The 27,168-nt window shown below is 34.7% G+C and overlaps 1 protein-coding gene across 1 annotated transcript in view; it reads right to left on the bottom strand.

Moving 5' to 3' along the window:
• SLC17A6 (solute carrier family 17 member 6) overlaps positions 1–27,168 on the bottom strand; it is a 58,854-nt gene that overhangs the window by 10,912 nt on the left and 20,774 nt on the right. Inside the window, exons 4-8 of the mRNA XM_074227566.1 lie at positions 15,289–15,403; positions 12,223–12,310; positions 12,048–12,134; positions 7,133–7,275; positions 2,637–2,786 (exon numbers count right to left, since the gene is read on the bottom strand). Coding sequence (XP_074083667.1) covers positions 2,637–2,786; positions 7,133–7,275; positions 12,048–12,134; positions 12,223–12,310; positions 15,289–15,403 — 583 coding nt within the window. The remainder of the gene's footprint in view (positions 1–2,636; positions 2,787–7,132; positions 7,276–12,047; positions 12,135–12,222; positions 12,311–15,288; positions 15,404–27,168) is intronic.

The following is a 27,168-nucleotide window of genomic DNA, read 5'->3' as shown; positions in this document are numbered from 1 at the left end:
GACAGAGTTCTGGACCTTTATTCAAGAAGATCTAAGTCAAAGCAGATCTTGGACACTTACTAGCTGTAGCTGTGTGATCCTGGTTAAGTCACCTACCCTCTTTCAACCTCTATTTCCTTAACTCCAAAATGAGGATGATACTAGCACCTACCTTGTGGGATTGTTATAAGGGTAAAATGAAATAATATTTGGAAAAATATTTAGTACATTATTTAGCACATAGCAGATGCCATAAATATGATTGTTCCCTTTTCTCTCCCTTTCTTCTTTGCATCCAAAGTGTTTAGCAGAGTGCCTGGCATATAATAGCTGCTTAATACATGGTAATTGATTAATTGACTTACTGACAATACCTTATGTGGTCAAATCTGTTTAACCAACTTCATTTAAAAACTATGTGTGAATATGTGTGTTTGTATGCCTCAGAAAGAAGAGAGTCAGATTTAGAATATCCATATTGCTTTTCCTCAACAAAACTAAAATATGCTAATTGCATTGTAAGATGTATATTTCTCATAAGTTTGTTAGTGGTGGTCCAGTGGGAGTATATACATCAACCAGAAAACTCTACCTTCAGATCAATTTTCTTGTTTCTTTTTCAGAATCATGTTTCTAGGGATATGATCAATAAAAAAATCAATACTATGTTACATGGTCAATATTATAAGTATTGACCTCCTGCTTTCATGTCTAATGGTAAAAGTCAGTCCTGGCCTGGCTATCAATTTTAACATGTGTAAATTTGTTCACAAATTCTAAATCTCTCTAACTTCCAACCCCACCGAAAAGTTCTTAACCAATTTTTCTCAAAGGTTTCCATAATTTTCTCTTGGGAGAATGAAGATCCTTGACATTAGGACTTCTTTCTTGGGAACATATCTCTCTTCAGCCATGGAAATGTTTATCTTACTAAAAAGGTTAATAGTTATGCTAAACTCTAAGTTTTCAGGGATGGACAGTTCTTGAAAAGGTATGGTAGAAGGATCCTTCCAGAATGCTATGTGGTTCTTGAGAAAAATCATCAAAAATAGGCTAATGATATTCTTTTGTAAAGGGGGAAATCCTGCTTTAGGACTTGGATGGGTCACTTTATATCTATGTGACTTTTAACCCCCCTAGTCTTACGTTTCCTCAGTTGTTATAATGACTTAGTTTCATATAATTATTTAAGGTTCACAAAACCCTTAAGTGGCAAATACTAGAATATTATTATTCCCATTTCCAGAGGTGGAGAAACTTAAATTCTGAGAAGCGATGGCTAGCTCAGGATTACATAGGAAAGAGAAGGGAAGTCAAGGTACAAGACAAACTGAAAACAATATTTTTGATGTGGTCTTAAATGGACCAAGTATCAATGACAAAGAACATAAAGCCATATCCTTTGATTCACCATAAAATTGAATAAAATATGTTGTATTGAATTTTTGACTTTTTTCCTTACTCAGGTCCACTTAATTATACAGATTTCTATTTCAGGGTAAGCACACCATTCCATTAGCATTCCCATATTCCCCACTTTTACTCAGGTGGATAGCTCCATCTCTATTATTAAACTCAGTGTCAAACTCATTCTGGTTTATGAAATGGACTCAGTGGAAGGAATTGGTTTTGAGCTGTCACAGCCCATAATACTCCTTGGAATATTTGATATGCTACAGAGAAAAAAGGAGCACAAAGATGAGCACAAAAAATGTTCTTCCTTGGAAAAGAAAAAAAAAACAAGTTTCCTTAGAAACAGGACTTGAAAAACGGCTGCTCCCCACCAAGTTTTCTTCAGTCCATCACCTAAAGAATTCTTTCTGGTAGAGGTTTATACAGACACTAGAAAGCTATTTTGGAGATGGATACGGACATGAAGAATGAGATGGGAACAAATGAAATTTGGTCAAAAAGAAAATAACTCTATAAATGTTAGCTATTATCATCATAAATGCTTTGTATAGCAATTTATCAAAGGATCAGCATGCAGTCAAATTTTGTGTGAAATTGGAAACTTTTTTATAAAATTTCTAAACTTTGTATTCTATATAACATGATTTATTGAGGGGGCATATGATTCAAAACTATTGTATCATCAATTTGGAAACTCTCCTTACTATACCAGATTGGCAACTCACCTATAGTTTGTAGTCTTACAGAGTTTTGGGGGAGCTGGGAGAGTTTTAAGTGACATGGATAGTATGTGTCAGAGTCACAATTTGAACTTACGCTTACTCTAAGACTTCTATTCACCATGCTGTTTTGCATAAATGAATGTACGAGGTCTTTGGGGAAAGGAATTCTATTCTGTCCTGTTCTATCCTAGCCTAGTCTATCCTGTGCTATCCGATCCAATTTCATCCATTTTATATTACACGATATGTCAAGTCCTTTGAAACCTACTTGCTGAACAGAGTTGGGTAGATGTTCTAGAAAAAAAAAAGAAAATAAATGAGCAGATTTAAATTATATTTTGACAGCATCCAGGAAAAGACACCAAGAATGATCAGATTCAAGTTCAGGTCATCTTATTACTTCCTAAGGTTCATATATCATTGTATAATGACAAAAAGCCAAGACTTGCTTTTCATCTATATAAAAATTAAAAACCAACTTCATTAAAATTATACAAATAAAGAGAAGTCCTGTTTACATACCTTGCTGATCTCAAATCCAAAAACCTCCTCAAAGTAAGCTGGTTGACTAATAAGCAACAGGTAAAAGGTCCAGCTTCTGCAGAAGTTTGCAACAATAATTGCATAGACTGGCATAGATGTAAAAAATTTTCTCCATGGAGTCTTGAATTTCTGAAATTCCCCCCAAAAAATAAAGTCATATTTTATGCTTAGAGTTTTAACAAATGCTCTTTAATTAAACAATCATCAGAGTATGAGAATGAAAACAGAAGGACTTATTGCAATATTTAATACAATCCCTAACAGCATGAATAGTCATTGAAAGAGAATGGTTTAAAAATGTCAGCCTAAATTGTTAAGTTGATACAACAAGACCTTCTGTTCATAAGAATTTTCAACTAGCAATTACTCAATTATTTAAAAAATTAAGCTTACAAAATCTTCTTTAAAGAAACCCTGTGAGGGAGATAAGCAATTCAAATGTTGTTTTCTACAATTTTTAGACAAGGAAACAGGTTCTAAAATACTAAGTGATTTAACCCTAATTAGACAATAACTGACCAAGACATTTAAATTCTTCTCTTTTGTCTTTAGGTCTATCCTATCATATTGCTTGGCATATTTGAGTAGAGGTATCCTGGTATTTAAAAATCCTCTCTCTATACAAGAATGCATGCACAGCACCCTTTTAAAAATTAATTTTCATTCTCAATGCTTTCCTAAGTCTAGACAATCAGGAAAAACCTAGCCCTGATTTTTAGCATTGACCAATTTTCAAGATATAAATGCTCCCACTGAAAATTTAGAAATTGGCTTTCAAGAGATGGTTTAAGCTGGCTCTAGCACACTTCTGAAAATGCATGTGTGGGGCAGCTAGGTGGTGCAGTGGATAGAGCACTGACCCTGGAGTCAGGAGGACCTGAGTTCCAATTCGACCTCAGACACTTAATAATTACGTAGCTGTGTGGCCTTGGGCAAGTCAATTAACCCCATTGCCTTGCAAAAAAAAACCTAAAAAGAAAATGTATACATGAAAAACCCTTGCTGATTGATGGAGTAATAATCAGACTTTGGATAAGCCTTTCTGACAATGTCTCTACTGTGGCAATGTCTTCTTTAATCTTGCCTGGAAGTTAATAACTAAGACTCCCAGCTCTCTCAAATGCTCTAAAAGTGAAACACATGATGTAAGCCCTTGACTTGGAGTTAGGAAAGAGTTAAGTTTGAATGCTACCTCTGAGGATTTCCTAACTATGTAACACCACTAAGTCCCTTATTTTCTTTATCTGTAATATATGAATGATCATTCCTATAATCCCTATCTTAAAGGGTTATTGAAAAATTGAATGAGTCATTGGAAAATATACTTCAAATTTTAAAACTCTACATATATTTTGATAATTAGTATTAGTATATGATGTAGCCCAAATCCAACTTCAAATTGCCCAATAAATCAAAACCTTGTACTGTGGTACTTGGCAATAAGCTGATTCAAAACAACAAAAATTTAAATGCCTATTGTATCTAGAACACCATTTTAGGGAATTAGGGACACAATAAAAAAGGAAACAATCTTTGACATCAAAAGTTTAAATTTTGGTGAGTAACTCAAATTTTACACATAATCATTTCAAAGTCATTTCAGAATGTCACTAGCTACTGGGGAACCAGGAAAAGCTTCTGGGTAGTAAAAACATTTCCACTGAACCTTGAAAGAAGGAAGCTAGGGATCAAAAGAATTGAGATGGGAAGGAGGAGCACCCATGCAAAGGACATGGAAGTCAATGATGAAATGTTGTATATTGGAAATGGTGGGCAGGTCAGTTTGATAGGAATCTGAAATGCATGAAGGGAAATAATGTAAAATTAGTCTAGAAAGATATGTTAGAAAAAGACTGTTAATGGTTTTAATGTCTTAAAAAGAGGTTACAATTTATCATAGAGGCAATAGACAAACAAGGATGCTTCTTGAGAAGGGGAGTGATATGGTCATATCTGCCATACTATAATGAGGGATTTTTATTATAATGAATGTTAAGTAGACATGTAGTAGGCTATAATTGAAAAAGTATTGTACTTAAAGTACATCTTAGAGTACATTTTGTTGAAGGGGCAGCTAGGTAGCGTAGTGGATAGAGCACTAACCCTGGAGTCAAGAGAACCTGAGTTCAAATCTGACATCAGACACAATGATTACCTAGCTGTGTGACCTTGGGCAAGTCAGTTAACCCCATTGCCTTAAATAAAAAAAATTTAAAAAGAAAGATGTCTTAGTGTACATTGTATTCTCCTTTTGACTAGCTGTATGCCCTGAACTAGGCACTTACTCTCTCTTCAACTCAATTTCCTCATCTATGATAATATAAGGAGATAAATATGCTTACACAAATATCAGAGTTGTCATGAGATTTAAAACAGTTAATATATGGAAACCACTCAGTAACACTAAAGCACTCTAAGTTAAAATGAAATGGATTGACTAGTGCACCAATCCCATTTTTTTAATATGTCCCTGATGCCTTCCCTAAATTCTCAGAGCTAGTTTGATATTTATGATATAGTAGTCCACTCAGTCAAATCTTATTTATATTGACAACTCTTGTTTTAAAAACTGTCACAAATTAATTAAATGGGTAGACATTCATACAGTTCATTTAATTTAATCAAATGACTGTTTAAAAAAAACTAAACAATTTTCTGACTATCATGGATCTCATACCATGGTCTTTAGTTCTTTATGCAATGGACAGACAAAAAACACTGGATTTTATTTCTTCACCTTAGATATACTCTAAAAATAAATATTACCAATTTAGGGTGGTCTTGTTTGAATGTTCAGATTTATAACACAGCATGAAGGAGGAATGTATCTTTGGCACTGGGGCATTATGGAGTCCCATGAGCCTAAATTCTACCTCCACTATTCCTCCTCCCCTTATAGACATGAATGTTTGCACAATGTAATGGAAAAAGCCTTGACTTATGAGTCAGGAAACTAGAGTTCTTTTCCAGATTCTTACATTGGCTAGTTATATGATCTTCAGCAAACCACTTAATGTTGATGGGTCTTACTTTCTTCATCTATAAAAATGAAAACTTTGCATATACCAGATAATCTCCCAATTCCCTTCTTACTCTAAACTCCTAACTTAAAAGTAGAAAAAACAATGAAAGAGAAAAGTTAAAGTGAAATGCTAAGGGTACTAGAGTTTGTTTTCTGGGGGATGAATGGTATGCTGATGTGAACAGAAAACCAATTGCAAATATGGAGCAACACTTATTTTATCTGGGTGAAGATGGGCAAATTTCTTTACAAAGAAAACTTCAAATTATTACAAGTATAGAAGACTGAACAAAGATTCTTACTCTTTGGGGGACAAAATATCCAATTATGTCCTCCATGAGTATGTGTTTCTTAGTATGGGAACATCAAAAAGGTACTGGGTAACAGGAATGTCCAAGCATGGGAAACAAACAATTTGAGAAACTACCACTCTGATGAATTCTAATGAACCTAAACATCTACTTCAAACTTTAATTTTCATTTAGCATGAATGCTTAAGTTTAAATCACTCCAGTTAAGTCACTTCACAAGAACTAAAATTCAAATATATATGTTCCTATATGTGTGTGTGTTTATGTATATTTAGTTTCATAGACATATATATATATGTATATATATATATATATATATATATATATATTGGTTTCCTTTTTTAAAACATTGCTATGTCTATTACTTTGATGTTTTTAATTAAGTTTAGGGCTTCTTATAAAATATTATAAAGAATATTACCAAGAATATATTAATAGAAAAGAAGGTAAATTAATTATGTAGAATCAGGAAAACTGGCGATTTGGGGAGACACTTCAAAGAGAGCTACAAGTTTTGTTACATGGTGTGCCATTGACTGAACCATTCACACAACTACAGAAGGTAGTTTGATATGGATAATGATAATTCTCTAGGATATTTTAATGCATCAAAAATGGATTAGAATAATAGAATTTTAGAACCAGAAGAGCACTTAGAGATTATCTAGTCCAATTTTTTAATATAAACAAAATTAAATAATGTTCAGGGTGGTGTTAGAAATTAATGTCAAGTCTTCCCTAGGTCCTCCTGACAAAGGCCCTTGTCCCTTCATAAGAAGTCAGAGTGTAATTCCATGAGACATTGCCCAGTTTATCAATTGATGGCTCCTATGATTATCCCTGATGCACCAATTTTTAACACAATATAGTTACTATATTTTAAAACAGTTTCTATCTATAATCATATGACTAAAGTTTGTTAGAGAACTATTAATTAAAGGAAAATGGATTCAAAGCAACTACTGAATAAGAAACTAGAAAGCAAGTCAATTTTGATTCCAAAGAATCAAGGGGAGTTGGGCTTTTTATAACAGTATTAGAAATTGAGAAAATTCATTTCCTTGAATATGGACCTGAAAAAGAGTTTAAGGAAGAAAATAAAAGCAGGAATATATATATATACAGTGTAATAAAGTTCTTACTTCCATTGCCCCTAAAAGATTGGCACTCTCTCCAATGCTTTCTTCTATGTACCTTCGTTCTTCATCTGTAATGGTTGGATGCTTAGCAGGGCTCTCATAAGACACCAAAAGCCAAAACATATACCAGACCATTCCAAAACTCCCTGTCAAAAAGGAGAAAAAAGTAGAAAATAGGAAACTGAAGGAGAAATATTTTAAAATGTAAGCAGACATATAGAAACTTCCATTTATTCTATATAATTGGCAATTAGTGCTTGTTTCAGTAGCATATTGAAGGACTCATGTATCTAGAAGGCTGTTAGTTTTAGCCAAGAATACATTCTACTCTGCAACTTTTGCTCACATCAGTATAGCAACTGCATCACACTTCAGTGGAGGTGAGAATGGCACTGTAATTGCTCTCACCAACGCACACACTCTGCTGGGTGAGAAAGTAAAACTTGCCTTAGAAGACTCTTCTAAGAATTCATGAATTGGTTTAGGCATCACACAGAGTTGCAGACAATGGAGATATATAAGGGGAAGCACTGTCATTTCACCTGGAGTTTTAAGAAAGCATTACAGGTAGGCACAATCCAGTTTTACAAACCAAGAAAATACATTGGGAAGTGAAAAATGGAATTAATCTTCTTGGCTGGTATTAGCTAAATAAATGGACACTTTTCTTATTTGAATTAAATCTTTTTAGAAAGCTAAAAGCCCAAACTGAATTCAGTCAGACCAATTTATTATATTTGCTATATCATTTTTTTATATAACCCCCTGGTAGGGTAAACATATGGGCCTTAAAATTCAGTGGTTTGGATTTTGGAAAGTTTTTTTTAACATTTATGTATTTGTGTGGACTGTGTGTGTGTGTGTGTGTGTGTGTGTTGTGTTTGGATTAGGGGTAAGGAATATATTGATTCATGTTCATCTAAAACTTACAAATATCACTCTCAGAGATATTTTTTTTTTTGGTGCTAATGGCAGTAGTGGTTGGAGGATTCTGGATTTTGCTTTCATCAATGTGTGTGGAAATCCTGATATGGAAACTCCCTCCATCCTTGCGCTTAGTATATAGCCTTATAGTACATATAGCCTTAAAGAATTGCCTGAGGGAAAGTTATGTGACTTGACCAAAGTTACCCGGTCAGGATATGTCAGAGGTGGCACCATCTATTCAAACAAAATTCAGCATCTTTTCTTGTTCTAAGTGTTTGGACCATGAAAGAAATGAGGTGCAGTAATGAATGTAGCAATATTCCATATTTCATGTAAGTAAACCTTATTTTCTTTTCAGTTATATGATCTAGTATATTCCCAAGTCAATCCATAAATAAATAGCAGTAAACTCCTTTCCAAATGAGTCCTTTTTCATACCCTACCCTTTTAGCAATCTCACCATTAAAACATGTCTGTTTTCCACTATATGTATTGATAGTCATTAATAATACAAGGAATATTGACTGATTTATTCTGATTTTTCAGTTGCTAGATATTTCAATTGCCTCTTCAATTCCCCCTTCCCAATTACCATTCTCTTGGTAACTGAAGTCCCTGAGGAAAAAGGTGAATGTCCGCCGTCTTCTGCCCCCACCTCACTCTTTAATGCCCTGGCTGGCTTGCATCTTGTTCTTTTCCAATCAATTATGAAAAATTATTATTACTCTCCTACTCTATTTTCCTAACAGGAGAAGGTGTTTTATGTTCAAATATCCAATTTAAAGTGTCTGGAATTTGTATCTCCCATCTTAACTGTACACATTCAGTTCCTGCTGTCTGGGTTAATTCATTAAGAATGATATATTTCAAAAGATATTTTTTTAGGTTTTTGTAAGGCAAATGGGGTTAAGTGGCTTGCCCAAGGCCACACAGCTAGGTCATTATTAAGTGTTTGAGACTGGATTTGAACCCAGGTACTCCTGATTCCAGGGCAGGTGCTTTATCCACTATGCTACCTAGCTGCCCCAAAAGATATTTTTTTAAATCTAAAGTTTCTCCTATGTCTCCTTGTATATGGTATGACTTTAACATAAGGTCAATTGACATATATGGATATTGAAAGTTCATGTCATTAGTTACCTTACGACTAAAGACTTTCACTGACTATTGTCACCTTACTTTTCCACATTTTCTATACCTCAACCCACTTGGACTACAATCCATTTCCCAGTCAGAACCTGTATTTCCTCATTTCTTTGACTTTGTAGAGATAGTATGATATAGTGGGAACAGATTTCAAGTTCAAAGGAATTGAAGACTGGGTTCTAACCCATTCTCTAACACTTATGGCCTATATAGGTAAACTATTTAATTTCTCTGGGTCTCAGTGTCCACAGCTGTCAAATGTAAAGATTAAGCTTGATTGCCTCCAAGATCCCTTCCAGTTCTAAATCTCTGAGCCAATGAGTCTTTTCTCACACATTCCTTAAGTCTTAAAGATCTCTCTTGTTCACTATATTCGATAAATTCCTTCTGATCCCTTAAAACCTTCCTGTTTCCCTTTTTACTGGACCACACCAGGTACTTGCTTTTGAACCTCTGAAACATATTCATCTCTTATTAGGCAGCATAGTTACTGATTTTCTTTTCTATTAGAATAAAAATTCCCTGAAGGCAAGGACTATGTCTTATCTAAACTTTGTCTACCCCAGTGTCTACTGCAGTTTCCTGGTATTTATAAGGAATATCTTCACTGAATTGATTTATTCTACTCTCTCTCTCTCTCTCTCTCTCTCTTTCTCTCTCTCTCACTAAATGAACAATTGTGCCATGAATCTAATGAGATCATGAATCTCCTTACTCCCAAAATAACACAAAGTCACAACTTAATAGACATGCTATAAACTATTCACAGTCTTCACCATCCCTGGTATTTTCTTCATAAAGCAGTAATAAAATGAGACAAATTATATGAGCTTCTGGGATCTGATTCTCTGTCACCTTTTATTCAGATTGTCACCTTCATTTATTAAGGGAGAAAGGCAAAGTTCAATCAGTGTCAGTTGAAAATTAATTCTCTGGCAATTTCTTCTTCCCTTTATCAATTTAACTGATAAATTTAAAAATTGTCATTTAGGAAGAAAGACTAGTTTGGCTTTAAAGAACAAGATTTGTAACTGGGAAGAGATGGCTATAATTTATTAAACAATGGTATATTGCCATATTAGGACTAGAGTATGTATCCACACAGTGACCATCTGTGTGATCTGAGTCAAATCACTTAACCTCCATAGACCTCAGTTTTCCTATCTGTAAAATGAAGGTATTAGACTTGATGACCCTCTAAAGACCCTACAGATCTATATCTCAGGTCATGATTCTTTGCTTTCAAGTCTAGGGAAAGAAAGACCAGGTTTATGCAGCCTGAATTTACTAGTACCTACACAGGGCTATCCAGTGTATTAGGAGTCTGACAACCCTGGATCCACAACCCAAAGGAAATGAAAAACATACAGATAATGAGGGACAAGAAAAATAGAGGAGTGAATGTTTATAAACTCTCCCCTCCACCTTATCTCCTCCAATGGCAATCAGTTAATAGACTCTATTTCTGTTTGCTAGAGATAATGCTAATCTAAATTAAAAGAACATATTAAAAGTATCTATTTTTTAAATTTCATTGATTTTTTATAATATAGATACAAATAATGTTAATAAATTTTTTGCAAGGCAATGGTATTAAGTGACTTGCCCAAGGTCACACACCTAAGTTAGTATTAAGTGTCTGAAGTCAAATTTGAACTCAGGGCCTCCTGACTCCATTGCTGATGCACTAGTCACTGTGCCACCTCACTGCCCTTCATAAAATTTTGAAAAAATATTTTTTTTATTGAAGCCTTTCTTTATCTCTAGCAAAAAATAGTCTGACATAGGAAATAGAGAGTAGGTATGAATTAGGAAGGTCCCATCTACATTTGACACATACTGGTTGAGTCCCCTGGTCCAACTGTTGGATCTCTTAGAGCGCCTCAGACAACTCCCCAAGGCCATAAATACCAGAACATTCACTACTCCATTAGAAAGGGAAGTTTCCTCATAGAGAAGCACCCTATACCCATGAAATCACACATTTAATTTCCTCTAAACACACAAACACACACATACACACACGAAGCAAAAAGAACATTTTTACTTAAAGAAATCTATTTTGGCAGCTTAATAGCAATTTCCAAGAAGAAATGAATAGTATGAGAAGAATTATGGGAAGAAAACCTTTTTTTAATTTCAAAATATTAAAGTGATGAGGGAAATACAATATGACTGAGGGAAACACAATCTGACTCAAATTCTTCGAAAGATTTGTGATTTCAACCATACGGATACTCTTCACCAACAGATCGCAAACCCTCCTTGCCTTAGCAGAATTACTCTGGAAAAAAAAAAATCACTCATTCCTTGGTGGTCAGCCAAGTGCATATAGCTAGTCTGGTCCTTGGTCGACAAGTCCAGAAATTATCTCTTGGATCATACAGAGTGTTTCCAGTTTGGTAGTATCTGACAGAGCTTAGCTTCCAAGAGGCAAGTCAAGATAATGGACAGTTTAATATTGGGGATAGAGTTATGTATTTGGAGCCAGAAAATCTGGGTTACTTACTTATTTAAGACCTAGGGGGACACAAACCACAACCTTTCTGGTTTGTAAAAATAAGAGGATTGTGATAGATATCCTCTAAGGATCCTTCTAACTCTAAATCAAATACCAGTCTTAGCTTTTCCGAATCCAGGTCACCTTTTCTAAGTTGACATCAGAGGAGGACTTCAATGAAGGAATCAAAATTCACCAAAACCAAATGTTATCTTTCATTTAAAATAAAAACCATTTTTATTGCTTGGATTTATTGGCATTAATCTGGGGTTAATAATGACTTTATTCTCTGACACTTGTCAGAGAAAAGAGCAGGCTTGCCTTGAAGGAAAAAAGTTAACATACCATAGACATAAAACACTGAAGACCATCCAGTATATTGCACAAGAATCCCAGCTAAAGGCATTGCAATCACAGCTCCTGCATAGGAACCTACAACAAATGGAAGAGTAGACAAGAAATGAATAAACATTTTTGACTTGAGCTCATAAACCATAGAAAAGCAGAACAAGTTACTTACCACAAAATGAAGTAGTTGCCAGTCTGCTCCTTTCAAGAGGAGGGGCCCATTTACTCCATATCCCATGACAGGCAGGATAGGTGACTCCCTGTGGGGGGGGGGGGGGGAATAGGGGAAGGGGATCACAGAGTACTGAGAAACTGAAAAGCAAAACCACTTGGCTTTCTTGTGTTTTACCTACAGACTAGTCCCAAGTTGTTCCAAAATTTAATTAAATGTCACTATCTCTTTGTCTTCCCTGCTCTCTTAGACACTTTGGGTCTCACGAGGGAAGAGGTCTATTTTAAGGTAACAATTACATCCTCCTTCCCTCTCCAAGGCTTTCCCATCACTTCAAATTTTATTTAGCTCCAGTTTAGAAAAAAGAAAGCTAAGACTTTTATTCAGAACCACAGTTCCTCCACCCTCCAGTTATTTCTCTGAAGAATTTTGAAAGATAATTTTATCTCAATGTATCTATGCAAATCATTGGTTCCAAAATGAAAGGGACAGCCAGGATCCATTGTAGATCTCTGACTTTTAAACTTCAGCTTTTTTGAATCAAGGTAATACCTAACAGCGTTGATTATTTCTGAAGCTTAATAGCCTGGGCAAAACTTTTAGCTTCCTTCATGAGGTACCATTCTATCTGCTAACTGCAGGAAAAAGGCCTTTTTCAATGATTTAAAACATTCTTCATAAATTGACATCATATTGAAAAATTGTTTAAAACCCAGAATCAAGTATTAAGCTTTAGAATCCAAGTGGTCTTTCATTTCTAGATAGTGGGAATCTGTTTAGTGGAACACTACCTTGAATTGACAGAAAAAGATCAGAGATACTACCAACAAAAATCTAAAACTTCCTAAGAGAAATTCATTATTGATTCATGGTTTTTCCTAGCAGTTTCCTGATTTAAAATATTTTATTGTACCATTTCAACAAAGAAGTTGTATCCACACAATGCCAAGACAACTAATCATTTTCGAAAGCAACCAATTCTTTGAAAACTATCCCTTATATCAGTGGTTTGGTATTATGAAAACAGAGCAACAGTATTGTCTTCATATACTTAGTGTTATCTTTCATCTTTCCAATCTTTTGCACCTAGCAGAGCCAATCACTTCCCAAGTCTTGTCAGGTCCATCTGATCCCTCCTTTCTCTACTCACTGTCACCACTCCAGTATGAGGCATACACTTATTACTGTCTCCTTCCTTAATGCTTCCCTGATAAATCAAGCCAATAAGGAGTTTTCACTAGATTCTAGAGAATTAGTAGAATATAGTGGAAAGGATGCTCAATCTGGCTTTAGGAAAACATGATTCTGACTTAGCTATAGGACAATCAAGTCATTTAATTTTCCTGGGCCTCACCTTCTTCATCTGTAAAATGGGAGTAAATAACACCTGCAATAAAACTATGACTAGTTCTGTGATTCCATGGGTAAGAGCCCCTAGGAGATGAAACTCCTTCTGTCAATTGAAGTTTACAATTATTCTGTTTTATTATAGTTTTAGAGCATTAACTAAAGCACTGAGAGGTTAAGTGACATGCTTAGAGTGAAGGAATCAGTGTATATCAGAGACAGAACCTAAACCCAGATCTTCCAGGCTTCAAATTTGGTCCTACCCATTATACCTCACTTCCACTTATAATAAAATGCTAAACAAAGTTAATTACTATTTTTATATATTTTTATGTATTTCTCACATAAAATAATAATTGACATTGACATAACACTTGGGGGAGTTTATAAAATGTTATGGAAACAAAGGGAGAGAGGGAGAAAGGAAGGAAGGAAGGTAGGAAGGATGGAGGGAAGGAAGGAAGGAGGGAGGGAGGGAGGGAGGAAGGAAGGAAGGAAGGATGGAGGAAGGAAGGAAGGAAGGAAGGAAGGAAGGAAGGAAGGAAGGAAGGAAGGAAGGAAGGAAGGGAGGGAGGGAGGGAGGGAGGGAGGGAGGGAGGGAGGAAGGAAGGAAGGAAGGAAGGAAGGAAGGAAGGAAGGAAGGAAGGAGGGAGGGAGGGAGGGAGGAAGGAAGGAAGGAAGGATGGAGGAAGGAAGGAAGGAAGGAAGGAAGGAAGGAAGGAAGGAAGGAAGGAAGGGAGGGAGGGAGGGAGGGAGGGAGGGAGGGAGGGAGGGAGGAAGGAAGGAAGGAAGGAAGGAAGGAAGGAAGGAAGGAAGGAAGGAAGGAAGGAAATTTTTGTTTGTATATACATAAAGAACTTCACCACTATGCGGCGAGATATATGGGATAGGTACTTCAATGTTCACTTTACAGAGAAAATTTAGGTACAAGGACAGCCACAGGCTTGCTTATGGTCACATAATTAACAGGTGACAAAGGAGTAATATGAAGTCAGTTCTTCCAGTCCCTAGAGAATAGAACTTGGATTATATGTGTATATGACCCTTATCAGATTATTTGCTATCCTATGGAGGTGGTGGGAGGGAAGGATGGGAGAGAGAAATAGGAAAATTATTGGAAAAATAGATAGATAGATAGATAGATAGATAGATAGATAGATAGATAGATAGATAGATAGATAGATAGAAAAGAGACTAGAACTTGGAGCAAAGTATAATAATTGCAAAAAAAATATTTAAATTTGATATAAAAAAGAAAAAAACTTTTAACAATTAGATCCCAAGGTAGAAAGGACTGACTACAGAGGTAGTAAATTCCACCTTATTTTCTTTGAGAAGAGATTAGACAGTCACTTGATAGGAAGATTTTGGTGGGATGGGGGCATTCTTCTCTTGTATGGATTACACCAGATGCCACTGAGTTGTGTTCCATCTCTGAAATCTAGTGATTCATCACTGCAAGGTCAACATTTGATATATGTATATATATATATATATGTATATACCATATCATCCTGTTAGATTTTTGAACTCCTTAAGGACAGCTGTCCTGACTCATCTAATCTTTATCTCTTCCCTGCTGCTCAGCACCAGATAAAGTCATTTTGAAAGGAGTTATACATTGCATTTCAATCAGTAGGTTTGACACTTTGTAGACTTAGCCTTATATCATCATTTATGATTCAGAAAAGTTAATCTGATCATTCTACTATTCCATACCTCAACAAGCCCTTGTAAGATCCTAACAAATATCACACAGCCATAATGCACTCTAGCTGCCGACGGGATTAACATATTGAGGGTAGAGGTGAGGAGGATGGCAGCTCCAAAAACTCTGCAAGAGAAAGGAGAGGGGAAAAAATCATTATTTGAGAGATCTCACACTTAAAGTGCTCAAAATTTTATATTTTTGAAGCAAATTAGACACTTGTTGGAAATTAACAGATTTTCAACATTGAAAATGTTCTATACTTCAATGAATGATTACTCAGTCCTCAAATATCACAGTGGACCTTGATATCATTCACTTTGCCATTACCTTCAACAAAGCAGATCACAACCCATCTGTGTCTGTCCATCCTGATTCATCCATATCCTGCCCTAAATTTACCACAGTAGGACCACTCAACATGGTACATGCCTTCCTCTGTTTCTCCTATCATCTCAAAGATACCCAAGGAGCATGAAAGCTGTCCACTTATCATTCCTCATGCTCACTGCAAATGATTAGTAACTTCAAAAGAAGACCATATTTCTTTAAATACATATTATTATTTGCACACATTAATGAATATGAATACATTGTTAAATTTATTTTTCTTTTTTCTTTTTTTAGTTTTTTGCAAAGCAAATGGGGTTAAGTGGCTTGTCCAAGGCCACAAAGCTGGGTAATTATTAAGTGTCTGAGACCGGATTTGAACCCAGGTACTCCTGACTCCAGGGCCAGTGCTTTATCCACTATGCCACCTAGCCGCCCCTCATTGTTAAATTTCACTTGACCAATGTATAGACATATGTGTGTTTGTAAATATATGCATATATATGCAAATGTTTGTAAGTATATATATATATATATATATATATATATATATATATAATGTATAATATTGCTGTTCAGGGCAGACTTCAATACTACAAGTATATCAAAGCTACTGTTTGGGATGAGATGGAATCATATTTTTAATGTCAAAAGAAACCCTACCTAGAATCTCTTTTGGAAAGGCAACAAGAAAAACTAAAGTACCTAGATTCAAAACTCTGATTCTAGCCATGTTACCTTAACAAATCCTCAGCACTTCACATCCTGTTTCAGAAAAACAGGGATATTTAGACCTACACTCATAGGACAATGGAGAGAATCAGATAAAATTTTGAAGCTAAAGAATTTTGGAATTGCAAAGAGCATTTAGATAGTAGTATTATTATTTAAATAAAAATGAGTTTTCTGTTATACTACCATCACTATGCAGTGACTTTTAATTTATGTTTGTGTATATGATTTAGCACATAATTTTGGAAGATATTGAAAGTGTAGTTAAAACTTTAATCCACCTACAAGAGAAAAAAATAGTCTTTGTTCTTAAGCATGTTATAGTGATGTTCAACCTGTATCAGAAAAAAATCATTCTTTTAATTTAATAATTTGAGTAAACCAATCTGGTTAAGATGTTCATGGATGTAAGACCTCTTATTGTACTTGGAATGTTTGATCAGACTCATCTTGGGCCTTCCATTCAGTCCTTAATTATGATGAATGCTATGGTAATAGCCCTAATTTGTATAGATGGGCACATTACCATGTAACTATTTAATGGGTATAGGATTAAACATTATTGACCAACTTCCAAAGTTTAAAGATTAGTCCTAGGAATTGCTGAGTAAGGAAAAAGACCTGCAATCTATCCTCTGTATCTGTCTTTGATTCTCTCTTTCTGTCTCTAGCTGCCTTCTGTCTTCTCTCTCTCTCTCTGTCTGTCTCTGTCTGTCTCTGTCTCTGTCTCTCTCTCTCTCTCTCTCTCTGTCTGTCTCTGTCTGTCTCTGTCTCTCTCTCTCTCTGTCTCTCTCTGTCTCTCTCTCTCTCTGTCTGTCTCTTTCTCTGTCTGTCTCTCTGTCTCTCTGTCTCTGTCTGTTTCTCTGTCTCTGTCTGTCTCTGTCTCTCTCTGTCTCTGTCTCTCTGTCTCTGTCTCTATTTCTCTCTGTCTCTCTGTCTCTCTGTCTCTGTCTGTCTCTGTCTGTCTGTCTGTCTGTCTGTCTCTCTCTCTCTGTCGGTCTTCTCTCTCTGAATCTCTCTTTCTCTCATTCACCTCCTAATGCAGCATAATTTTGTAACCTCTCTCCACTGAAATAAATATTCACTCTTCACAACCACATTACCCTTTACATAAATATGCTTGACCTGGATTTAGTCTATGCCTTATATTTAGATTTCAAAAATATGGATTGCAGAGCAACTAGGTAGTGCATAGAGCCTTGGTACTGGAATCAGGAAGACCTGAGTTCAAATATAACCTCGGACACATAATATTTATTTAGTTGTGTGACCTTGGGTAAGTCACTTAACCCCATTGTCTTATCAAAAATCAAAAGACAAAAAAACAAAACTATGGGTTGGAGACTGAAATCTAGACTGAGCCAGTGACCTTAAGCTAATTACAACTTTTTCAGGCTTCAGCTTGCTGATCTGTCAAATAAGGAATCTGGACTAGATTATTTCAAAAGTCTCTTCCAGGATTGACATTTCTATCAACTCACCTATTGAGAATAGAAGGTGTTTTGCCCATTTAATCTAACTCCTGTCAAATTCTGGTTGAGTTTTGTTTTGAGGGTTTTTGTTTTTTGTTCGTTTGGGGTTTTTTTAGGTTTTTGCAAGGCAAATGGGGTTAAGTGGCTTGCCCAAGACCACACAGCTAGGTAATTATTAAATGTCTGAGGCCGGATTTGAACCCAGGTACTCCTGACTCCAGGGCCGGTGCTCTATCCACTGTGGCGCCTAGCCGCCCCGGAAAGAATTCTTTCTTTGTTTTGTACAACCCATTACTTTTCAATCTACAAAGAGATTTAAAGTTGAGTTTTGTCTCTAGGGCAATGGGTACAGGATTCGTTTTATAGAACTATATAACCCTTGTAATCTATTTGATTTAATGAAATGTTGTGTGTTATCTCAAATTTCTTAGAGAAATTTATAGCTATTTTCAACATGCAAGAAATGACTTAAACTCAACCAGAATTAGGGGTGGCTAGGTGGCACAGTGGATAGAGCACCGGCCCTGGAGTCAGGAGTACCTGGGTTCAAATCCGGTCTCAGACACTTAATAATTACCTAGCTGTGTGGTCTTGGGCAAGCCACTTAACCCCATTTGCCTTGCAAAAACCTAAAAAAAAATTGTTTGGGTTGAACTAAATATCCTTTTAGAACAAAAGGTATATTCAGAGGATAAATGGGAAAATTCCCTGGGAGTGAGAAAGATTGAGGAGTGAACTATATTTTTCTAGATTTCTGGGGTTTTTTCCTCTAGAAAGATTTAGGAGTGAGCAATGGAAGGAGAAGCCACAAAGTAACTATTCCCCCTTTTTGCTGAATCTCAGCTGCAAGTGGTCAAGTTTCCATGGATATTTAGCTAAATTATTATGACTTTCCACAGATTCACTCTGAAATATGCTTGTATAGTAGACATTTTTTAGATAATAAAGTCAAGCAAGCCAAGGCATTGTAGAAATTTTACATTGCTAATGATTTTTAAAATACTCATTTTAAGATCCAAGTTTTCCCTTGAAAAGTGCACTTCACATCCAATTTAGTTGAACATTTAATTGAACAATTTAGCCTACATTCCGGTCATGCAGAAATCCAAGAAAAGGTATTAATCTTACATGACATGTATCAGTAATAATAATAATAATAATAATGGATAACAGAGAGAAGGCAGAACTACTGATCTCTTGTTTTGCTTTTGTTTTCTTTGCCAAGGAGAATAATCTTAGATTGGGAAGAACAGAACAAAAATTGATTAACAGTGTGCTTGAACATGATGGACATCAAGAGATATTCAAAGAGTACCTAGATACCCCCAGTGAATTTAAGTACCAAGTGAAAACAAACTAAATTCCAGATTATGAAAAAAAACTGAGAGTTGATTAATAGTTGGCAAATCAATATGAGGAAACTTTGAGGAATCAAGATAAATGGGAGATGAGCCAAAGGACATGACATTGACATTGTACCCTTTCTTCCAAAAAGGGGAGGGGAGTAATTCTTAAAACTATTAGTCAATTAGCTTGACTTTGATTCTTGACTGGATATTCTTGATAATTATTATTTTGTTTTGTTTTCTTTTTTAATTTTTGCAAGGCAAGGGGGTTAAGTGGCTTGCCCAAGTCCACGCAGCTAGGTAATTATTAAGTGTCTGAGGCCGGATTTGAACTCAGGTATTCCTGACTCCAAGCCCAGTGCTCTATCCACTGTGCCACCTAGCTGCCCTTGATATTTATTATTAAAGGGATAGATTATGAGACCTTACAAAGGACAGGACATTTCTTATCTTAATTACATATACTTATTATTTATTAGACTTGCAAATCATATTTTAGAAACAAAAATAATAGAGATAATGCAAAAGCCTCACATTTATAAATGTGTATATGAATTTCATTAATATTTTCTTCCAGAAGTTAGTTAGAAAATGTTGGGATTGAAGAGCATTTAGCAGCATCACACAAGATCATAAAATGAAGAAAACTTGGAGATAAATAATGACTGCTTATTGATGTGGAATTTCAAAATTTGTGTGCACTTAAACTATTAGGTAACTACAATTAAGGCCAAAATTAATATTGAATTAGACAAAATTTAAGTCAATACTTTCCACATAATTTTCACAACTTCAGCACAACCTTTTCAAACAATTCATCATCAATGACAAAAATGGAAAATGGAAAAAGGTTAAGATACTGACTTTGTCATCATTTTCTCTAAAAAGTTTAACAAATATAAAACTAACAACAAAAAAATCAAAAATACTCAAAAAATATATGATATTCTTTCCAGTTGGAGAAAGATTATCCAAAAAGTATATTAGAATATACAAGATTAGAATATAAAATTATATACAAAACCTTATGGAGAATGGTGTAGAAAATTATGATCACTATCTCCATATAAAATATTGAAAAACAGCATCCATAAATATTGATTCCTAAACCATATTGCCCTAAAAGCATTCACAACTGTTGTTGCCATGTGGACAACACATAGATGTAAAAAGATAAATAAACTGTTAATATTTCAGTAATGATTTCTTTTCATTATTGCTGACAATTAGACTCTAATCTTTCATTCTATGGTGTGTTAGATTAAAGAGTAGAATTGCATAAAAAAAGAGAATGAAGAGAAGAAATTGAACCAGACCAAATGCAGACTGAAGAAATCTGTGCTAGGAGCAAAACAATATTGAAAGTATTAAAGGATATTTTAAGTAATGGAAGGTTTAAAAAGTGGAAAATTGTGAATGACATCAATCATCACAAATCATCCAATTGGACAAAAAATTATTGAAGTCATAAAAAATCATCAACTCATATGCCTATTTGATCATCCTTGTAAATCTTTATGAGGTGGTCTACAGGCACATCAAGCTTATCCCTGATGAAAATATGAAAAGAGATTGAGAAGTCTTTTATAAATGATATTCTATAGCAGACCATATCTTTAAGGTTATAAAACTGAATGAAAGGCACAAAAAAAACCCAAATTCTATGTTTATTGTTGGTTGATAACAAGAACACATATTACTCAGCAGAGCAATATGTAAATTTAAAGCTATCTTCCAGGAAGTCTACTAAAGTTAATATCATACAAGGTTCTTTGATAAATGCAACTATAAAATTTACTCTTTTTAATGACCCCATTATTATTGACATCAAAGCATGAGAGTGGAAGATGGAATCACACCAAAAGTACTCATCATTGTCTTAGAGGATGCTGTTCTCAGGACCAAATTGAAAGGGGACCACTTGAAAATGATGAAATCTTTCAATTGCCCTTGATTCCAGATTAATTGTGCTAATTTCGTCAAGTGCCAGAATATCACAACACTTTTTTTTAAGAATTATGATTACTCAAAATATAATGACCAAATAAACTGCACATGAAAAGCTAAAAGGATGAAAAATAACTCTCTTTCAGACTATAGGTTGGAAGGCAAATCCATTGAATTAATTCTTAAATCCATGTATTTGATAAAGATATTGTTGCTGGGCAATTAGATCTAAAATTGAATAAGAGAGAGCATTCTGGATTGTCTTTGGGAAATTTCATATATTTTTAATTATACCTGAAACAAAAAAATAAATATTTTAATACTTATTCTCCTTTAATTTTATTGTGAATCTTAGAATAGTACAATCTTTAATAAAAAGTTTCAAGATGACCTCAAGGATACCAAAGAGGTTGCAGAAGTTAAAAATAGCCTGCAACCTATTTCTAATGAAGACCTGTCTGCCCCCAACAATTGGTGTGAGGAGTTTTATTATAAGAAAATGTATCATTTAAAAAGGAGATGGGTCAGTCCTGTGGTGCTATTGAGGAATAACAAAGATATAGCTTGAGATTTACACTGATTTCTGTGAAATTTAAAATAACCTAAAAGAAAGCTTCAGCATATAAGGTAGATTATTAATGGGGAAGCAATGAGAGAATGTGGACAGGAATGATACGGGATGAGAATATGTGGTTAAATTACAATTTGCATCAATGGAGAAGATACCCTCATTAGTGAGATCATGGATCTTGTGGACTAAAGTCTATATTAAATCATAGATGTCACACACTAAATTTACTGATGGCATGAAATTGAAAAGGATATTTGATATGTTGGATGACTTGGCAAGGTACAAAATCGGGCAAATATAATAAGATGAAATTTAACAGGGATTTTATATATATATATGTGTGTATGTGCATAAGTTTATACACATACAACTATAGATTTATATCAATTATACAGATGCAGGATGTGTGACTAGAAAGGATCCTTAATCAACCACAAGTTCAAAATGAATTAACAATTTTATTTGTAGCCAAAAAGATCTTTAATCAACCACAAGTTGAAAATTAGCAATTTTATTTGTAGCCAAAAGATCACTAAGACTTCACTAAGAAAGGCACAGTACTCAGAAAGAGAAAGGTAATAGTACCAATAACAATTAGTTTTGTCAGTCCAAATCTAGAATATTATATTTAGTTGTGTATACAAGGTTTAATAAGGTCATTGACAAACTATTTCATTTCTACATAAAAATGATTAACAGCTAGAATGAAAGCTAGGGAAAATCCCATAGGAAAACTTGTTGAAGGAAATAAGAATGCTTAGCAAAGAGGAGACAGTGGAGTCATCATGATTATCTTCACATATTAAAAGGAATATAGAAAAGAATGTTGCATTGTTCCATTAAGTCCTAGGGGATAGATATAAGAACAAACAAATGAAAATTGTAGAGACACGCATTTTAAAGGAAAGAAAACTTCTTTAGAATTTGAGGGGTCCTAAAGAGGAATGGGTAGACTTCTGAATTCATTAGATTTCCAATTTCTTGAAATCTTTAAACAGATGTTAGATGACTACTTCTTTGGACTGCTGAATAAGGCATTTCTGTTCAGATAGACATAAATACGGATGCTCCCTGAGGTCCTTTTCAGACGTAACATATCATTTTGTTTTGCATATTGTACTTGAGTATTTACAAAACTCTTTCTCCAAGGGAGAGGTAGCTCAACTATTATTTCCCTCATTTTATAGATGAGGAAATTAAATCTCAGGCAAGTTAAGGTAATACTTCAGGCACAGTCTTCTGACTCTAAGAAGTGCTTCCTTCTACTATACACCACTAACATTGTTTTCTGATTTCCCTTTTTTTCTTTCATTTAGTTATTTTTAATTTTATTTTTAATGTATTGAATAAAACAAGCATTCCCATGACATAGCACAATAAAAAGATGATTGTACATGAAGCTGCAAACCTGCTACACACAATTTACTATTCCTTTCAAATGAGCAAGTTTTTTCAATTTTTTCTTTTTACTTCTTTTTTTCCTTTCTTCCTTCCCACCCTAGAGATGGCTACCTGTTTTTTTTTAATTTTCAATCAATTTTTTTAGAGTTCTCTTTACTTAGATTGGTGGAGATCTTTTTATGACCATTCTTCCAATCCAATTTGAGAATGAGAAAATATAGCTTCAAATCTCTGTTCTACTGTTTTTAAGAGCAAATTGTTTCACATCATTGACCTCAGTCTCCTCAATTGTAAAATGATGGGGTCAAATGAGAATATTTCAAAGTTCCTTTCTGGTTCTAAAATCTATGATTGTCAATTTTAGGAGTAACTATTCTAGGCTCCATACTATGAATACTGGTTCTAATTTTGAGTAACATCTTTAAGACCTTGTTTTAAAATATATGCAAAACCTTAATTAGTGGTAGACAAGATAGTTCTACCTGACTAGAGTACTCCAGCAGAAGGGGAACTTTCAAAGAACTTTTTATATGTGTATTTATTTCCAATACCAAGCAAATTCTGTTTTCTGTGGTGAAACCTAGCTGTATGTTTTATATGTAAAGTGCAAAGTGCCTAATGGATTGGAATGCAGAGAGGGTTCCATTTTTAAATGGAGAGGGGAGGCAACTTAAAATGTTTTCACGGTCACAGAAATGTTTTTTTTCCTTACTTGGGTCTTAATACACTTTGACCTTCTTTGTCTGGGATGAATTTCTAGAGAACATTCTAATCCTTAAGGAAAGTACTTCAAACCCACAGGTGGAACAATTGATTTTTTTGTAGATAATAATAATAACAGCTAACATCTCTATAACACTATACTATACTATGTGTAAACCACTATGTTTAATGCATGGTAATGAATGCTTTTACAATTATTGTCTCATTTGATCATAACAACAACCCTGCCAAATAAGTGTTATTATCATTATTATTATTCCACAAATGAGGAAATTGAGGCAAAGAGAGAAGTGGATGACTTGTCAAGGGTCATATAGGTAATGACTATCTGAATTCAGATTTGAACTCAGGTCTTCCTGATCACAGTCCCAGTGCCAAGGGAACAACTCCAGATGTACTATGCCAAGGGAAAATAATAGATGATCAATGTAAAGAAAAAATAGATTTTTATTTTAATTATGCAGATAGTCTTCTACCTTGGCACAGAATGGGTTCTCCAAGTAGAAATGCCAATGGGGAAAAACTCTGGCAAGTCGTACCAAGTAAATATATTTTCATGCCAGGTGGCACCTATTCTTGGAGGAGGACCACAGTTACTAAATTTGGAAAAGTTCAAGTGCTGTAGTCAGTCCATCAAAGATAATTGTTTTGAGCACAGCAACTAATAAAGACAATTCTTGATAATGATAGAGGCACATGCACTTCAAGGAAATCATAGCTTTCTGAAATCATTCAAATAAATATCAATAGGCAAGTGCTGCAAGCCTAAAGCCCATATGCAATTTCAGTTTGAGAGCACCCCTGTGGTCTACTCTCCTCATTTTACAAATGTGAAAATTGAAGCCTATAGAGGCAAAGTAATTTGTCCAGACTCCAGCAGACCATATGATAGTATCAGGACTAGATCTCCATTCTACTGACTCCCAGGAAATTGCTTTTCTCCTTCCCCTGAAAAGTCCATCATCATCAACAACAATAACAAAATAACAGCAAAAAAAAAATCCTCCCTTCAGTTCATATATAAGACAATTCTGTTTCACTTCATGCTTTGATGAGTTTTGTTAATTGTATAGATTAGCCACACCATCTTTAGATGACAGCAAAATTTAAATTTCTTTTATCATCATTTTTTCCATGACTGATCATTGTATCTTCAAACTTTCAGCTACTCTGCAACATCATTTTCTACTCTTATTTTTATCAGTTACTATTCAAATAAACATCATATCTAAGTAATTGACATTTTTGTAATAAAAATACTGGTCCTTTAGATAATGGATATCTGAAAACAATTTTTATCCTTTTTCTGCCCCTGTCCATCTAGCCGAAGTAGAAATTTGAATCTCATTTAATATTCATTCAGCAGATATTTATTAAATGTTTATGTTTTGGTATTGGGGAGAAGGAAATGAATTGGACATAGTCCTTATCCTCAGATGAGAAAGGTAGATTGATATAGATAGACTGATAGACAGATAAATAGATAAACAGATGATAGATGATAGGTAGACAGATGGATAAATGGATTATGACTGGATAGAGAGAGAGATAGAGATGAATTGTGGATAGATAGATAGATGATAGATATATAGATAGATGATAGATAGATAGATAGATAGATAGATAGATGATAGATAGAGACATAAATACATTAAGTATGAGAGAAGAAAAAGGAATAATTTCTTGTTAAGGTCATCAAAAATACTCTACAAGGGAGATAGCTTTTGAGAAGGACATGAATGATCCATATGATTTCACTATAGAAGTGTATTCCAACTGGAGAGAAAGAAAGACAAGGGGCAAAATAAAAGGTGGCAGGATTGTATACAGAACACATCAAATTCCAATTTTTCAGGAATGTGTGATGTATGGGAATGCAGTAATGAAAAGTAATTCTGGAAAAGCAAATTGGGACCAGACTAATGGCAATGAGAGAAAATTCATCATTGTCTGTAATATCTAATGCAGAGAATAGAGGCAGAAAAGTAGGTTAGTAATTGTTATAGGAATGAAAAGGAAAGGGTTAATCAATCAATGAATCTACTACATGCTAAACAAAACTCCTATAGTCAAAGATTTTACATTCTTTTTTTTTTTAGTTTTTTGAAAGGCTAATGGAGTTAAGTGGCTTGCCCAAGGCCACACAGCTAGGTAATTATCAAGTGTCTGAGGCTGGATTTGAACTCAGGTCCTCCTGAACTCCAGGGCCGGTGCTCTATTCACTGCACCACCTAGCCACCCCTAAGATTTTACATTATAAAAGTGGAAACTATATGGATACACATTAACATATACATGACAAATATAAAGAGAGTACAAATAAAAGCAAAATAGTTAATTAAGAAAATTTGTATGGGAGGACACCAGGACATGATGAAATAGGAAAGATTTCATGTAGAAGGCAGTATTTGAACTGTATCTTGAAGGAAGAGAGGAATTCTCAAAAGTAAAGATGAAGATAAAGAAAGGTTAGGAGAAGGCAATCCAGGCAATGGAAGATGGAGTAATATAAGTGAAGAACATAGAGAGAAGCCCAGTTTCTCAGAGGGCAGGAGAAAGAATGATGTATAATAAAATTGGAGAGATTAGTTCTGGCCAGGTCTCAAAGGGTGTTAAAAGCTAAACTGAGGAATTTATATTTGATCCGAAAGAGAGTCACTGTAGTCTATTGAGAAATAAAGACATTTGAAAAGACAGATGGGAAATACCTTGTGAAGGAAAAATTGTCAGAATTTGAGGATTGCTTCCATGCAAGGGACAACTGCAAGAGGAAAAAGAGTAAGGATAACCCCAAGGTTTCAAGCCTGAGTTGAAAAGAAATAAGAAAGTTAGGGGGAGAAGAGAACTTGAGAGGAAGGATGCTAAATTTGTTTTGATGTGTTGAGTTTGAGGTGCCATAAGATCATTCAAATGAAAATGAACTGTGTTATTTAGAAATACATAAAGGACCAGTAGCCAGGGAAAAGGTCAGAGTTACAGATAAAGATTTGGAGACAGAAAAGTGGTTGCTAAAGCTATTACAAGTGATGAACTCACTGGAGGAGGGATGTGCAGTTAGAAGGAGAGAGTAAAGCATAAAAACTTGAAAAGCTCCCACATCTAAGGAGTATGTATATTATTTTTAAGGAAAAAGGAGAAACGGAAGAAACATAAAGGGAATAATCAAAAAGGTAAGAAAAGAATATAGTCATGTAATAGAATAACCTTCAAATTCCATGAATCTATCAATGGACAAGAAGTTTTCCAATACCTGCAGCACAAATATCCCTGATTCGTGTGATCCTACAAGTATTCCTCTTGAGGATTCCACTATCATCTTCCAAACAATAATTTGCTTTAAGAGAGAAAATAGGGGCGGCTAGGTGGTGC

Source organism: Macrotis lagotis, chromosome 3 (genome assembly GCF_037893015.1).
Source record: "Macrotis lagotis isolate mMagLag1 chromosome 3, bilby.v1.9.chrom.fasta, whole genome shotgun sequence".
Classification (NCBI taxonomy): domain Eukaryota; kingdom Metazoa; phylum Chordata; class Mammalia; order Peramelemorphia; family Peramelidae; genus Macrotis; species Macrotis lagotis.
The sequence above is the reverse complement of the archived record's forward strand: the minus strand, read 5'-3'. Positions and strand labels throughout refer to the sequence as shown.